The sequence below is a fragment of the Salmo salar genome, chromosome 20 (genome assembly GCF_965601325.2).
Source record: "Salmo salar chromosome 20, fSalSal1, whole genome shotgun sequence".
NCBI classification, from domain to species: Eukaryota; Metazoa; Chordata; class Actinopteri; order Salmoniformes; family Salmonidae; genus Salmo; species Salmo salar.
In genome coordinates, this window is record NC_138310.1 from 74,155,551 (window position 1) to 74,171,548 (window position 15,998).

General features: G+C 56.0%; 1 protein-coding gene across 3 annotated transcripts in view; it reads right to left on the minus strand.

The window, feature by feature from the left end:
• Positions 1–15,998, minus strand: part of acpl2 (acid phosphatase-like 2) — an 80,856-nt gene that overhangs the window by 37,036 nt on the left and 27,822 nt on the right. Inside the window, exon 1 of one of the 3 annotated variants that reach the window (XM_045702901.2) lies at positions 19–174. The exons of the other annotated variants lie outside the window; for them this stretch is intronic. Within the exon in view, the coding sequence (XP_045558857.1) occupies positions 19–67 (49 nt within the window). The 5' untranslated portion in view covers positions 68–174. Of the gene's footprint in view, positions 1–18; positions 175–15,998 lie in introns of those variants that run through there. 3 annotated transcript variants of the gene reach the window in all.

The following is a 15,998-nucleotide window of genomic DNA, read 5'->3' on the forward strand; positions in this document are numbered from 1 at the left end:
GCATCAGTATAGACTCACCGGTGAAGAGGAAGAGGAGGATGAGGTGTGTGTGAGCGAAGGAGAGCATTCTGAGATCTGCTCACTGGATAGAGGGCCAGACACACACTGGAACCCATTCACTGAACTGGTCCCCCTCTCCCCGCACACACACTCACCGACAAACACACACACTGGAACCCATTCACTGAACTGGTCCCCCTCTCCCCGCACACACACTCACCGACAAACACACACACTGGAACCCATTCACTGAACTGGTCCCCCTCTCCCCGCACACACACTCACCGACAAACACACACACTGGAACCCATTCACTGAACTGGTCCCCCTCTCCCCGCACACACACTCACCGACAAACACACACACTGGAACCCATTCACTGAACTGGTCCCCCTCTCCCCGCACACACACTCACCGACAAACACACACACTCACTGACAAACACACACACGCCTGCGTACTAGGCAGACCCAAGGCCCAATTGGAGGCCTGCTCACTGCCCTGGTCTGCCACAGTCGCCCACACAAAGGGCCTTTTGTAACAGACAACAGACTACCTCAGACTAGGAGCACACACACAGAAGAAACACACACATACACACACTGAAGAAACACACGCACGCACACACACACACACACACACTGAAGAAGCACGCACGCACGCACGCACACACACACACACACACAGAAGAGAAGAAACACACACACAAGCCACACAAGCCCAGGGGATCAACGCCAACTCGCACACCCGCAAACACACAATTGTTTACATGCCTGGAGCATGAAGACACACACACACATAAACACACACACACACACACACATAAACACAGGGCATACTACCAAAGCAATACACATGCAAGCCTAAGGCATCTTCCTACAGTTCAAACACAACATCAATGTGCCAGGTCTACGCAACAACTAGCTGGCCTTAAGAAACGTACAGCAGAGCCAGTAATTAGGGGTTTAGCAGGTAGTTCTGACTGTATGCATTGGCTGAGAGTTGAAAAAGGTGAGCCCATTACACTGATGAGGGCTTCTTTCAAGCCTTACGCCTCAGTGTTTTACACCGCCTGTACTGTGGTAAAGAGTCAGCTGCTACAGTAAACCTAAAACACAGGATGGACCACGACGGCTCTTCCTCCATCTCTCCCACCAGAGAATTAAAACAGGTCCACAACAAATACCACACACTATTGTCATGACCAATACCCCACACTACTGTCACGACCAATACCCCACACTAATGTCACGACCAATACCCCACACTACTGTCACGACGAATACCCCACACTACTGTCACGACCAATACCCCACACTACTGTCACGACCAATACCCCACACTACTGTCACGACCAATACCCCACACTACTGTCACGACCAATACCCCACACTACTGTCACGACCAATACCCCACACTACTGTCACGACCAATACCCCACACTACTGTCACGACCAATACCCCACACTACTGTCACGACCAATACCACACACTACTGTCACGACCAATACCCCACACTACTGTCACGACCAATACCCCACACTACTGCTACGACCAATACCCCACACTACTGTCACGACCAATACCCCACAATACTGTCACGACCAATACCCCACACTACTGTCACGACCAATACCCCACACTACTGTCACGACCAATACCCCACACTACTGCTACGACCAATACCCCACACTACTGTCACGACCAATACCCCACACTACTGTCACGACCAATACCCCACACTACTGTCACGACCAATACCCCACACTACTGTCACGACCAATACCCCACACTACTGTCACGACCAATACCACACACTACTGTCACGACCAATACCCCACACTACTGTCACGACCAATACCCCACACTACTGTCACGACCAATACCCCACACTACTGTCACGACCAATACCCCACACTACTGTCACGACCAATACCACACACTACTGTCACGACCAATACCACACACTACTGTCACGACCAATACCACACAATACTGTCACGACCAATACCCCACACTACTGTCACGACCAATACCACACACTACTGTCACGACCAACACCACACACTACTGTCACGACCAATACCCCACACTACTGTCACGACCAATACCCCACACTACTGTCACGACCAATACCCCACACTACTGTCACGACCAATACCCCACACTACTGTCACGAACAATACCTCACACTACTGTCACGACCAATACCCCACACTACTGTCACGACCAATACCACACACTACTGTCACGACCAATACCACACACTACTGCTACGACCAATAAAACACTATCAATTAATTGCAGTCATTCTTACACCACACGATCAATTATCAGTTCTAAACATGTATGATATGTCTGTCTGTCTCTACTCCCCGTGGTCTATCTGTCTGTCTGCCTCTACTCCCCGTGGTCGATCTGTCTGTCTGCCTCTACTCACCGTGGTCTATCTGTCTGTCTGCCTCTACTCCCCGTGGTCTATCTGTCTGTCTGCCTCTACTCCCCGTGGTCTGTCTGTCTGTCTGCCTCTACTCCCCGTGGTCTGTCTGTCTGTCTGTCTCTACTCCCCGTGGTCTGTCTGTCTGCCTCTACTCCCCGTGGTCTGTCTGTCTGTCTCTACTCCCCGTGGTCTATCTGTCTGTCTGCCTCTACTCCCCGTGGTCTGTCTGTCTGTCTCTACTCCCCGTGGTCTATCTGTCTGTCTGCCTCTACTCCCCGTGGTCTATCTGTCTGTCTGTCTCTACTCCCCGTGGTCTGTCTGTCTGTCTGCCTCTACTCACCGTGGTCTATCTGTCTGTCTGCCTCTACTCCCCGTGGTCTATCTGTCTGTCTGCCTCTACTCCCCGTGGTCTGTCTGTCTGTCTGCCTCTACTCCCCGTGGTCTGTCTGTCTGTCTGTCTCTACTCCCCGTGGTCTGTCTGTCTGCCTCTACTCCCCGTGGTCTGTCTGTCTGTCTCTACTCCCCGTGGTCTATCTGTCTGTCTGCCTCTACTCCCCGTGGTCTGTCTGTCTGTCTCTACTCCCCGTGGTCTATCTGTCTGTCTGCCTCTACTCCCCGTGGTCTATCTGTCTGTCTGTCTCTACTCCCCGTGGTCTATCTGTCTGTCTGCCTCTACTCCCCGTGGTCTGTCTGTCTGTCTCTACTCCCCGTGGTCTATCTGTCTGTCTGCCTCTACTCCCCGTGGTCTGTCTGTCTGTCTCTACTCCCCGTGGTCTATCTGTCTGTCTGCCTCTACTCCCCGTGGTCTATCTGTCTGTCTGTCTCTACTCCCCGTGGTCTATCTGTCTGTCTGCCTCTACTCCCCGTGGTCTGTCTGTCTGTCTGCCTCTACTCCCGGTGGTCTGTCTGTCTGCCTCTACTCCCCGTGGTCTGTCTGTCTGTCTCTACTCCCTGTGGTCTATCTGTCTGTCTGCCTCTACTCCCCGTGGTCTGTCTGTCTGTCTCTACTCCCCGTGGTCTATCTGTCTGTCTGCCTCTACTCCCCGTGGTCTATCTGTCTGTCTGTCTCTACTCCCCGTGGTCTATCTGTCTGTCTGCCTCTACTCCCCGTGGTCTGTCTGTCTGTCTGCCTCTACTCCCGGTGGTCTGTCTGTCTGTCTGTCTGCCTCTACTCCCCGTGGGCTGTCTGTCTGTCTGCCTCTACTCCCCGTGGTCTGTCTGTCTGTCTGCCTCTACTCCCCGTGGTCTGTCTGTCTGTCTGTCTGCCTCTACACCCCGTGGTCTGTCTGTCTGTCTGTCTGCCTCTACTCCCCGTGGTCTGTCTGTCTGTCTGCCTCTACTCCCCGTGGTCTGTCTGTCTGTCTCTACTCCCCGTGGTCTATCTGTCTGTCTGCCTCTACTCCCCGTGGTCTGTCTGTCTGTCTCTACTCCCCGTGGTCTATCTGTCTGTCTGCCTCTACTCCCCGTGGTCTATCTGTCTGTCTGTCTCTACTCCCCGTGGTCTGTCTGTCTGTCTGCCTCTACTCACCGTGGTCTATCTGTCTGTCTGCCTCTACTCCCCGTGGTCTATCTGTCTGTCTGCCTCTACTCCCCGTGGTCTGTCTGTCTGTCTGCCTCTACTCCCCGTGGTCTGTCTGTCTGTCTGTCTCTACTCCCCGTGGTCTGTCTGTCTGCCTCTACTCCCCGTGGTCTGTCTGTCTGTCTCTACTCCCCGTGGTCTATCTGTCTGTCTGCCTCTACTCCCCGTGGTCTGTCTGTCTGTCTCTACTCCCCGTGGTCTATCTGTCTGTCTGCCTCTACTCCCCGTGGTCTATCTGTCTGTCTGTCTCTACTCCCCGTGGTCTATCTGTCTGTCTGCCTCTACTCCCCGTGGTCTGTCTGTCTGTCTCTACTCCCCGTGGTCTATCTGTCTGTCTGCCTCTACTCCCCGTGGTCTGTCTGTCTGTCTCTACTCCCCGTGGTCTATCTGTCTGTCTGCCTCTACTCCCCGTGGTCTATCTGTCTGTCTGTCTCTACTCCCCGTGGTCTATCTGTCTGTCTGCCTCTACTCCCCGTGGTCTGTCTGTCTGTCTGCCTCTACTCCCGGTGGTCTGTCTGTCTGCCTCTACTCCCCGTGGTCTGTCTGTCTGTCTCTACTCCCTGTGGTCTATCTGTCTGTCTGCCTCTACTCCCCGTGGTCTGTCTGTCTGTCTCTACTCCCCGTGGTCTATCTGTCTGTCTGCCTCTACTCCCCGTGGTCTATCTGTCTGTCTGTCTCTACTCCCCGTGGTCTATCTGTCTGTCTGCCTCTACTCCCCGTGGTCTGTCTGTCTGTCTGCCTCTACTCCCGGTGGTCTGTCTGTCTGTCTGTCTGCCTCTACTCCCCGTGGGCTGTCTGTCTGTCTGCCTCTACTCCCCGTGGTCTGTCTGTCTGTCTGCCTCTACTCCCCGTGGTCTGTCTGTCTGTCTGTCTGCCTCTACACCCCGTGGTCTGTCTGTCTGTCTGTCTGCCTCTACTCCCCGTGGTCTGTCTGTCTGTCTGCCTCTACTCCCCGTGGTCTATCTGTCTGTCTGTCTCTACTCCCCGTGGTCTATCTGTCTGTCTGTCTCTACTCCCCGTGGTCTGTCTGTCTGTCTGCCTCTACTCCCCGTGGTCAATCTGTCTGTCTATCTGCCTCTACTCCCCGTGGTCTGTCTGTCTGCCTCTACTCCCCGTGGTCTGTCTGTCTGTCTGCCTCTACTCCCCGTGGTCTGTCTGTCTGTCTGCCTCTACTCCCCGTGGTCTATCTGTCTGTCTGCCTCTACTCCCCGAGGTCTGTCTGTCTGTCTGCCTCTACTCCCCGTGGTCTGTCTGTCTGTCTGTCTCTACTCCCCGTGGTCTGTCTGTCTGCCTCTACTCCCCGAGGTCTGTCTGTCTGTCTGCCTCTACTCCCCGTGGTCTGTCTGTCTGTCTCTACTCCCCGTGGTCTATCTGTCTGTCTGCCTCTACTCCCCGTGGTCTGTCTGTCTGTCTGCCTCTACTCCCCGTGGTCTGTCTGTCTGTCTGCCTCTACTCCCCGTGGTCTGTCTGTCTGTCTGCCTCTACTCCCCGTGGTCTGTCTGTCTGTCCCTACTCCCAGTGGTCTATCTGTCTGTCTGCCTCTACTCCCCGTGGTCTGTCTGTCTGTCTGTCTGCCACTACTCCCCGTGGTCTATCTGTCTCTCTGCCTCTACTCCCCGTGGTCTATCTGTCTCTCTGCCTCTACTCCCCGTGGTCTATCTGTCTGTCTGCCTCTACTCCCCGTGGTCTGTCTGTCTGTCTGCCTCTACTCCCCGTGGTCTATCTGTCTCTCTGCCTCTACTCCCCATGGTCTATCTGTCTGTCTGTCTCTACTCCCCGTGGTCTATGTGTCTGTCTGCCTCTACTCCCCGTGGTCTATCTGTCTGTCTGGCTCTACTCCCCGTGGTCTATCTGTCTGTCTGCCTCTACTCCCCATGGTCTGTCTGTCTGTCTCTACTCCCCGTGGTCTATCTGTCTGTCTGCCTCTACTCCCCGTGGTCTATCTGTCTGTCTGTCTCTACTCCCCGTGGTCTATCTGTCTGTCTGCCTCTACTCCCCGTGGTCTGTCTGTCTGTCTCTACTCCCCGTGGTCTATCTGTCTGTCTGCCTCTACTCCCCGTGGTCTGTCTGTCTGTCTCTACTCCCCGTGGTCTATCTGTCTGTCTGCCTCTACTCCCCGTGGTCTATCTGTCTGTCTGTCTCTACTCCCCGTGGTCTATCTGTCTGTCTGCCTCTACTCCCCGTGGTCTGTCTGTCTGTCTGCCTCTACTCCCGGTGGTCTGTCTGTCTGCCTCTACTCCCCGTGGTCTGTCTGTCTGTCTCTACTCCCTGTGGTCTATCTGTCTGTCTGCCTCTACTCCCCGTGGTCTGTCTGTCTGTCTCTACTCCCCGTGGTCTATCTGTCTGTCTGCCTCTACTCCCCGTGGTCTATCTGTCTGTCTGTCTCTACTCCCCGTGGTCTATCTGTCTGTCTGCCTCTACTCCCCGTGGTCTGTCTGTCTGTCTGCCTCTACTCCCGGTGGTCTGTCTGTCTGTCTGTCTGTCTGTCTGCCTCTACTCCCCGTGGGCTGTCTGTCTGTCTGCCTCTACTCCCCGTGGTCTGTCTGTCTGTCTGTCTGCCTCTACACCACGTGGTCTGTCTGTCTGTCTGTCTGCCTCTACTCCCCGTGGTCTGTCTGTCTGTCTGCCTCTACTCCCCGTGGTCTATCTGTCTGTCTGTCTCTACTCCCCGTGGTCTATCTGTCTGTCTGTCTCTACTCCCCGTGGTCTGTCTGTCTGTCTGCCTCTACTCCCCGTGGTCAATCTGTCTGTCTATCTGCCTCTACTCCCCGTGGTCTGTCTGTCTGCCTCTACTCCCCGTGGTCTATCTGTCTGTCTGTCTCTACTCCCCGTGGTCTATCTGTCTGTCTGCCTCTACTCCCCGTGGTCTGTCTGTCTGTCTGCCTCTACTCCCGGTGGTCTGTCTGTCTGCCTCTACTCCCCGTGGTCTGTCTGTCTGTCTCTACTCCCTGTGGTCTATCTGTCTGTCTGCCTCTACTCCCCGTGGTCTGTCTGTCTGTCTCTACTCCCCGTGGTCTATCTGTCTGTCTGCCTCTACTCCCCGTGGTCTATCTGTCTGTCTGTCTCTACTCCCCGTGGTCTATCTGTCTGTCTGCCTCTACTCCCCGTGGTCTGTCTGTCTGTCTGCCTCTACTCCCCGTGGTCTGTCTGTCTGTCTGTCTGCCTCTACACCACGTGGTCTGTCTGTCTGTCTGTCTGCCTCTACTCCCCGTGGTCTGTCTGTCTGTCTGCCTCTACTCCCCGTGGTCTATCTGTCTGTCTGTCTCTACTCCCCGTGGTCTATCTGTCTGTCTGTCTCTACTCCCCGTGGTCTGTCTGTCTGTCTGCCTCTACTCCCCGTGGTCAATCTGTCTGTCTATCTGCCTCTACTCCCCGTGGTCTGTCTGTCTGCCTCTACTCCCCGTGGTCTGTCTGTCTGTCTGCCTCTACTCCCCGTGGTCTGTCTGTCTGTCTGCCTCTACTCCCCGTGGTCTGTCTGTCTGTCTGCCTCTACTCCCCGTGGTCTATCTGTCTGTCTGCCTCTACTCCCCGAGGTCTGTCTGTCTGTCTGCCTCTACTCCCCGTGGTCTGTCTGTCTGTCTGTCTCTACTCCCCGTGGTCTGTCTGTCTGCCTCTACTCCCCGAGGTCTGTCTGTCTGTCTGCCTCTACTCCCCGTGGTCTGTCTGTCTGTCTGCCTCTACTCCCCGTGGTCTGTCTGTCTGTCTCTACTCCCCGTGGTCTATCTGTCTGTCTGCCTCTACTCCCCGTGGTCTGTCTGTCTGTCTGCCTCTACTCCCCGTGGTCTGTCTGTCTGTCTGCCTCTACTCCCCGTGGTCTGTCTGTCTGTCTGCCTCTACTCCCCGTGGTCTGTCTGTCTGTCCCTACTCCCAGTGGTCTATCTGTCTGTCTGCCTCTACTCCCCGTGGTCTGTCTGTCTGTCTGTCTGCCACTACTCCCCGTGGTCTATCTGTCTCTCTGCCTCTACTCCCCGTGGTCTATCTGTCTCTCTGCCTCTACTCCCCGTGGTCTATCTGTCTCTCTGCCTCTACTCCCCGTGGTCTATCTGTCTGTCTGCCTCTACTCCCCGTGGTCTATCTGTCTGTCTGCCTCTACTCCCCGTGGTCTATCTGTCTGTCTGGCTCTACTCCCCGTGGTCTATCTGTCTGTCTGCCTCTACTCCCCGTGGTCTGTCTGTCTGTCTCTACTCCCCGTGGTCTATCTGTCTGTCTGCCTCTACTCCCCGTGGTCTATCTGTCTGTCTGTCTCTACTCCCCGTGGTCTATCTGTCTGTCTGCCTCTACTCCCCGTGGTCTGTCTGTCTGTCTCTACTCCCCGTGGTCTATCTGTCTGTCTGCCTCTACTCCCCGTGGTCTGTCTGTCTGTCTCTACTCCCCGTGGTCTATCTGTCTGTCTGCCTCTACTCCCCGTGGTCTATCTGTCTGTCTGTCTCTACTCCCCGTGGTCTATCTGTCTGTCTGCCTCTACTCCCCGTGGTCTGTCTGTCTGTCTGCCTCTACTCCCGGTGGTCTGTCTGTCTGCCTCTACTCCCCGTGGTCTGTCTGTCTGTCTCTACTCCCTGTGGTCTATCTGTCTGTCTGCCTCTACTCCCCGTGGTCTGTCTGTCTGTCTCTACTCCCCGTGGTCTATCTGTCTGTCTGCCTCTACTCACCGTGGTCTATCTGTCTGTCTGTCTCTACTCCCCGTGGTCTATCTGTCTGTCTGCCTCTACTCCCCGTGGTCTGTCTGTCTGTCTGCCTCTACTCCCGGTGGTCTGTCTGTCTGTCTGTCTGCCTCTACTCCCCGTGGGCTGTCTGTCTGTCTGCCTCTACTCCCCGTGGTCTGTCTGTCTGTCTGCCTCTACTCCCCGTGGTCTGTCTGTCTGTCTGTCTGCCTCTACACCCCGTGGTCTGTCTGTCTGTCTGTCTGCCTCTACTCCCCGTGGTCTATCTGTCTGTCTGCCTCTACTCCCCGTGGTCTGTCTGTCTGTCTGCCTCTACTCCCGGTGGTCTGTCTGTCTGCCTCTACTCCCCGTGGTCTGTCTGTCTGTCTCTACTCCCTGTGGTCTATCTGTCTGTCTGCCTCTACTCCCCGTGGTCTGTCTGTCTGTCTCTACTCCCCGTGGTCTATCTGTCTGTCTGCCTCTACTCCCCGTGGTCTATCTGTCTGTCTGTCTCTACTCCCCGTGGTCTATCTGTCTGTCTGCCTCTACTCCCCGTGGTCTGTCTGTCTGTCTGCCTCTACTCCCCGTGGTCTGTCTGTCTGTCTGTCTGCCTCTACACCACGTGGTCTGTCTGTCTGTCTGTCTGCCTCTACTCCCCGTGGTCTGTCTGTCTGTCTGCCTCTACTCCCCGTGGTCTATCTGTCTGTCTGTCTCTACTCCCCGTGGTCTATCTGTCTGTCTGTCTCTACTCCCCGTGGTCTGTCTGTCTGTCTGCCTCTACTCCCCGTGGTCAATCTGTCTGTCTATCTGCCTCTACTCCCCGTGGTCTGTCTGTCTGCCTCTACTCCCCGTGGTCTGTCTGTCTGTCTGCCTCTACTCCCCGTGGTCTGTCTGTCTGTCTGCCTCTACTCCCCGTGGTCTGTCTGTCTGTCTGCCTCTACTCCCCGTGGTCTATCTGTCTGTCTGCCTCTACTCCCCGAGGTCTGTCTGTCTGTCTGCCTCTACTCCCCGTGGTCTGTCTGTCTGTCTGTCTCTACTCCCCGTGGTCTGTCTGTCTGCCTCTACTCCCCGAGGTCTGTCTGTCTGTCTGCCTCTACTCCCCGTGGTCTGTCTGTCTGTCTGCCTCTACTCCCCGTGGTCTGTCTGTCTGTCTCTACTCCCCGTGGTCTATCTGTCTGTCTGCCTCTACTCCCCGTGGTCTGTCTGTCTGTCTGCCTCTACTCCCCGTGGTCTGTCTGTCTGTCTGCCTCTACTCCCCGTGGTCTGTCTGTCTGTCTGCCTCTACTCCCCGTGGTCTGTCTGTCTGTCCCTACTCCCAGTGGTCTATCTGTCTGTCTGCCTCTACTCCCCGTGGTCTGTCTGTCTGTCTGTCTGCCACTACTCCCCGTGGTCTATCTGTCTCTCTGCCTCTACTCCCCGTGGTCTATCTGTCTCTCTGCCTCTACTCCCCGTGGTCTATCTGTCTCTCTGCCTCTACTCCCCGTGGTCTATCTGTCTGTCTGCCTCTACTCCCCGTGGTCTATCTGTCTGTCTGCCTCTACTCCCCGTGGTCTATCTGTCTGTCTGGCTCTACTCCCCGTGGTCTATCTGTCTGTCTGCCTCTACTCCCCGTGGTCTGTCTGTCTGTCTCTACTCCCCGTGGTCTATCTGTCTGTCTGCCTCTACTCCCCGTGGTCTATCTGTCTGTCTGTCTCTACTCCCCGTGGTCTATCTGTCTGTCTGCCTCTACTCCCCGTGGTCTGTCTGTCTGTCTCTACTCCCCGTGGTCTATCTGTCTGTCTGCCTCTACTCCCCGTGGTCTGTCTGTCTGTCTCTACTCCCCGTGGTCTATCTGTCTGTCTGCCTCTACTCCCCGTGGTCTATCTGTCTGTCTGTCTCTACTCCCCGTGGTCTATCTGTCTGTCTGCCTCTACTCCCCGTGGTCTGTCTGTCTGTCTGCCTCTACTCCCGGTGGTCTGTCTGTCTGCCTCTACTCCCCGTGGTCTGTCTGTCTGTCTCTACTCCCTGTGGTCTATCTGTCTGTCTGCCTCTACTCCCCGTGGTCTGTCTGTCTGTCTCTACTCCCCGTGGTCTATCTGTCTGTCTGCCTCTACTCACCGTGGTCTATCTGTCTGTCTGTCTCTACTCCCCGTGGTCTATCTGTCTGTCTGCCTCTACTCCCCGTGGTCTGTCTGTCTGTCTGCCTCTACTCCCGGTGGTCTGTCTGTCTGTCTGTCTGCCTCTACTCCCCGTGGGCTGTCTGTCTGTCTGCCTCTACTCCCCGTGGTCTGTCTGTCTGTCTGCCTCTACTCCCCGTGGTCTGTCTGTCTGTCTGTCTGCCTCTACACCCCGTGGTCTGTCTGTCTGTCTGTCTGCCTCTACTCCCCGTGGTCTATCTGTCTGTCTGCCTCTACTCCCCGTGGTCTGTCTGTCTGTCTGCCTCTACTCCCGGTGGTCTGTCTGTCTGCCTCTACTCCCCGTGGTCTGTCTGTCTGTCTCTACTCCCTGTGGTCTATCTGTCTGTCTGCCTCTACTCCCCGTGGTCTGTCTGTCTGTCTCTACTCCCCGTGGTCTATCTGTCTGTCTGCCTCTACTCCCCGTGGTCTATCTGTCTGTCTGTCTCTACTCCCCGTGGTCTATCTGTCTGTCTGCCTCTACTCCCCGTGGTCTGTCTGTCTGTCTGCCTCTACTCCCGGTGGTCTGTCTGTCTGTCTGTCTGCCTCTACTCCCCGTGGGCTGTCTGTCTGTCTGCCTCTACTCCCCGTGGTCTGTCTGTCTGTCTGCCTCTACTCCCCGTGGTCTGTCTGTCTGTCTGTCTGCCTCTACACCCCGTGGTCTGTCTGTCTGTCTGTCTGCCTCTACTCCCCGTGGTCTGTCTGTCTGTCTGCCTCTACTCCCCGTGGTCTATCTGTCTGTCTGTCTCTACTCCCCGTGGTCTATCTGTCTGTCTGTCTCTACTCCCCGTGGTCTGTCTGTCTGTCTGCCTCTACTCCCCGTGGTCAATCTGTCTGTCTATCTGCCTCTACTCCCCGTGGTCTGTCTGTCTGCCTCTACTCCCCGTGGTCTGTCTGTCTGTCTGCCTCTACTCCCCGTGGTCTGTCTGTCTGTCTGCCTCTACTCCCCGTGGTCTGTCTGTCTGTCTGCCTCTACTCCCCGTGGTCTATCTGTCTGTCTGCCTCTACTCCCCGAGGTCTGTCTGTCTGTCTGCCTCTACTCCCCGTGGTCTGTCTGTCTGTCTGTCTCTACTCCCCGTGGTCTGTCTGTCTGCCTCTACTCCCCGAGGTCTGTCTGTCTGTCTGCCTCTACTCCCCGTGGTCTGTCTGTCTGTCTCTACTCCCCGTGGTCTATCTGTCTGTCTGCCTCTACTCCCCGTGGTCTGTCTGTCTGTCTGCCTCTACTCCCCGTGGTCTGTTTGTCTGTCTGCCTCTACTCCCCGTGGTCTGTCTGTCTGTCTGCCTCTACTCCCCGTGGTCTGTCTGTCTGTCCCTACTCCCAGTGGTCTATCTGTCTGTCTGCCTCTACTCCCCGTGGTCTGTCTGTCTGTCTGTCTGCCAATACTCCCCGTGGTCTATCTGTCTCTCTGCCTCTACTCCCCGTGGTCTATCTGTCTCTCTGCCTCTACTCCCCGTGGTCTATCTGTCTGTCTGCCTCTACTCCCCGTGGTCTGTCTGTCTGTCTGCCTCTACTCCCCGTGGTCTATCTGTCTCTCTGCCTCTACTCCCCATGGTCTATCTGTCTGTCTGTCTCTACTCCCCGTGGTCTATGTGTCTGTCTGCCTCTACTCCCCGTGGTCTATCTGTCTGTCTGGCTCTACTCCCCGTGGTCTATCTGTCTGTCTGCCTCTACTCCCCATGGTCTGTCTGTCTGTCTCTACTCACCGTGGTCTATCTGTCTGTCTGCCTCTACTCCCCGTGGTCTATCTGTCTGTCTGTCTCTACTCCCCGTGGTCTATCTGTCTGTCTGCCTCTACTCCCCGTGGTCTGTCTGTCTGTCTCTACTCCCCGTGGTCTATCTGTCTGTCTGCCTCTACTCCCCGTGGTCTGTCTGTCTGTCTCTACTCCCCGTGGTCTATCTGTCTGTCTGCCTCTACTCCCCGTGGTCTATCTGTCTGTCTGTCTCTACTCCCCGTGGTCTATCTGTCTGTCTGCCTCTACTCCCCGTGGTCTGTCTGTCTGTCTGCCTCTACTCCCGGTGGTCTGTCTGTCTGCCTCTACTCCCCGTGGTCTGTCTGTCTGTCTCTACTCCCTGTGGTCTATCTGTCTGTCTGCCTCTACTCCCCGTGGTCTGTCTGTCTGTCTCTACTCCCCGTGGTCTATCTGTCTGTCTGCCTCTACTCCCCGTGGTCTATCTGTCTGTCTGTCTCTACTCCCCGTGGTCTATCTGTCTGTCTGCCTCTACTCCCCGTGGTCTGTCTGTCTGTCTGCCTCTACTCCCGGTGGTCTGTCTGTCTGTCTGTCTGTCTGTCTGTCTGCCTCTACTCCCCGTGGGCTGTCTGTCTGTCTGCCTCTACTCCCCGTGGTCTGTCTGTCTGTCTGTCTGCCTCTACACCACGTGGTCTGTCTGTCTGTCTGTCTGCCTCTACTCCCCGTGGTCTGTCTGTCTGTCTGCCTCTACTCCCCGTGGTCTATCTGTCTGTCTGTCTCTACTCCCCGTGGTCTATCTGTCTGTCTGTCTCTACTCCCCGTGGTCTGTCTGTCTGTCTGCCTCTACTCCCCGTGGTCAATCTGTCTGTCTATCTGCCTCTACTCCCCGTGGTCTGTCTGTCTGCCTCTACTCCCCGTGGTCTGTCTGTCTGTCTGCCTCTACTCCCCGTGGTCTGTCTGTCTGTCTGCCTCTACTCCCCGTGGTCTGTCTGTCTGTCTGCCTCTACTCCCCGTGGTCTATCTGTCTGTCTGCCTCTACTCCCCGAGGTCTGTCTGTCTGTCTGCCTCTACTCCCCGTGGTCTGTCTGTCTGTCTGTCTCTACTCCCCGTGGTCTGTCTGTCTGCCTCTACTCCCCGAGGTCTGTCTGTCTGTCTGCCTCTACTCCCCGTGGTCTGTCTGTCTGTCTGCCTCTACTCCCCGTGGTCTGTCTGTCTGTCTCTACTCCCCGTGGTCTATCTGTCTGTCTGCCTCTACTCCCCGTGGTCTGTCTGTCTGTCTGCCTCTACTCCCCGTGGTCTGTCTGTCTGTCTGCCTCTACTCCCCGTGGTCTGTCTGTCTGTCTGCCTCTACTCCCCGTGGTCTGTCTGTCTGTACCTACTACCAGTGGTCTATCTGTCTGTCTGCCTCTACTCCCCGTGGTCTGTCTGTCTGTCTGTCTGCCACTACTCCCCGTGGTCTATCTGTCTCTCTGCCTCTACTCCCCGTGGTCTATCTGTCTCTCTGCCTCTACTCCCCGTGGTCTATCTGTCTCTCTGCCTCTACTCCCCGTGGTCTATCTGTCTGTCTGCCTCTACTCCCCGTGGTCTGTCTGTCTGTCTGCCTCTACTCCCCGTGGTCTATCTGTCTCTCTGCCTCTACTCCCCGTGGTCTATCTGTCTGTCTGGCTCTACTCCCCGTGGTCTATCTGTCTGTCTGCCTCTACTCCCCGTGGTCTGTCTGTCTGTCTCTACTCCCCGTGGTCTATCTGTCTGTCTGCCTCTACTCCCCGTGGTCTATCTGTCTGTCTGCCTCTACTCCCCGTGGTCTGTCTGTCTGTCTCTACTCCCCGTGGTCTATCTGTCTGTCTGCCTCTACTCCCCGTGGTCTGTCTGTCTGTCTCTACTCCCCGTGGTCTATCTGTCTGTCTGCCTCTACTCCCCGTGGTCTGTCTGTCTGTCTCTACTCCCCGTGGTCTATCTGTCTGTCTGCCTCTACTCCCCGTGGTCTATCTGTCTGTCTGTCTCTACTCCCCGTGGTCTATCTGTCTGTCTGCCTCTACTCCCCGTGGTCTGTCTGTCTGTCTGCCTCTACTCCCGGTGGTCTGTCTGTCTGCCTCTACTCCCCGTGGTCTGTCTGTCTGTCTCTACTCCCTGTGGTCTATCTGTCTGTCTGCCTCTACTCCCCGTGGTCTGTCTGTCTGTCTCTACTCCCCGTGGTCTATCTGTCTGTCTGCCTCTACTCACCGTGGTCTATCTGTCTGTCTGTCTCTACTCCCCGTGGTCTATCTGTCTGTCTGCCTCTACTCCCCGTGGTCTGTCTGTCTGTCTGCCTCTACTCCCGGTGGTCTGTCTGTCTGTCTGTCTGCCTCTACTCCCCGTGGGCTGTCTGTCTGTCTGCCTCTACTCCCCGTGGTCTGTCTGTCTGTCTGCCTCTACTCCCCGTGGTCTGTCTGTCTGTCTGTCTGCCTCTACACCCCGTGGTCTGTCTGTCTGTCTGTCTGCCTCTACTCCCCGTGGTCTGTCTGTCTGTCTGCCTCTACTCCCCGTGGTCTATCTGTCTGTCTGTCTCTACTCCCCGTGGTCTATCTGTCTGTCTGTCTCTACTCCCCGTGGTCTGTCTGTCTGTCTGCCTCTACTCCCCGTGGTCAATCTGTCTGTCTATCTGCCTCTACTCCCCGTGGTCTGTCTGTCTGCCTCTACTCCCCGTGGTCTGTCTGTCTGTCTGCCTCTACTCCCCGCTGTCTGTCTGTCTGTCTGCCTCTACTCCTCGTGGTCTGTCTGTCTGTCTGCCTCTACTCCCCGTGGTCTATCTGTCTCTCTGCCTCTACTCCCCGTGGTCTATCTGTCTGTCTGCCTCTACTCCCCGTGGTCTGTCTGTCTGTCTGCCTCTACTCCCCGTGGTCTATCTGTCTCTCTGCCTCTACTCCCCATGGTCTATCTGTCTGTCTGTCTCTACTCCCCGTGGTCTATGTGTCTGTCTGCCTCTACTCCCCGTGGTCTATCTGTCTGTCTGTCTCTACTCCCCGTGGTCTATCTGTCTGTCTGCCTCTACTCCCCGTGGTCTGTCTGTCTGTCTCTACTCCCCGTGGTCTATCTGTCTGTCTGCCTCTACTCCCCGTGGTCTGTCTGTCTGTCTGCCTCTACTCCCCGTGGTCTGTCTGTCTGTCTGCCTCTACTCCCCGTGGTCTGTCTGTCTGTCTGCCTCTACTCCCCGTGGTCTGTCTGTCTGTCCCTACTCCCAGTGGTCTATCTGTCTGTCTGCCTCTACTCCCCGTGGTCTGTCTGTCTGTCTGCCTCTACTCCCCGTGGTCTGTCTGTCTGTCCCTACTCCCAGTGCTCTATCTGTCTGTCTGCCTCTACTCCCCGTGGTCTATCTGTCTCTCTGCCTCTACTCCCCGTGGTCTATCTGTCTGTCTGCCTCTACTCCCCGTGGTCTGTCTGTCTGTCTGCCTCTACTCCCCGTGGTCTATCTGTCTCTCTGCCTCTACTCCCCATGGTCTATCTGTCTGTCTGTCTCT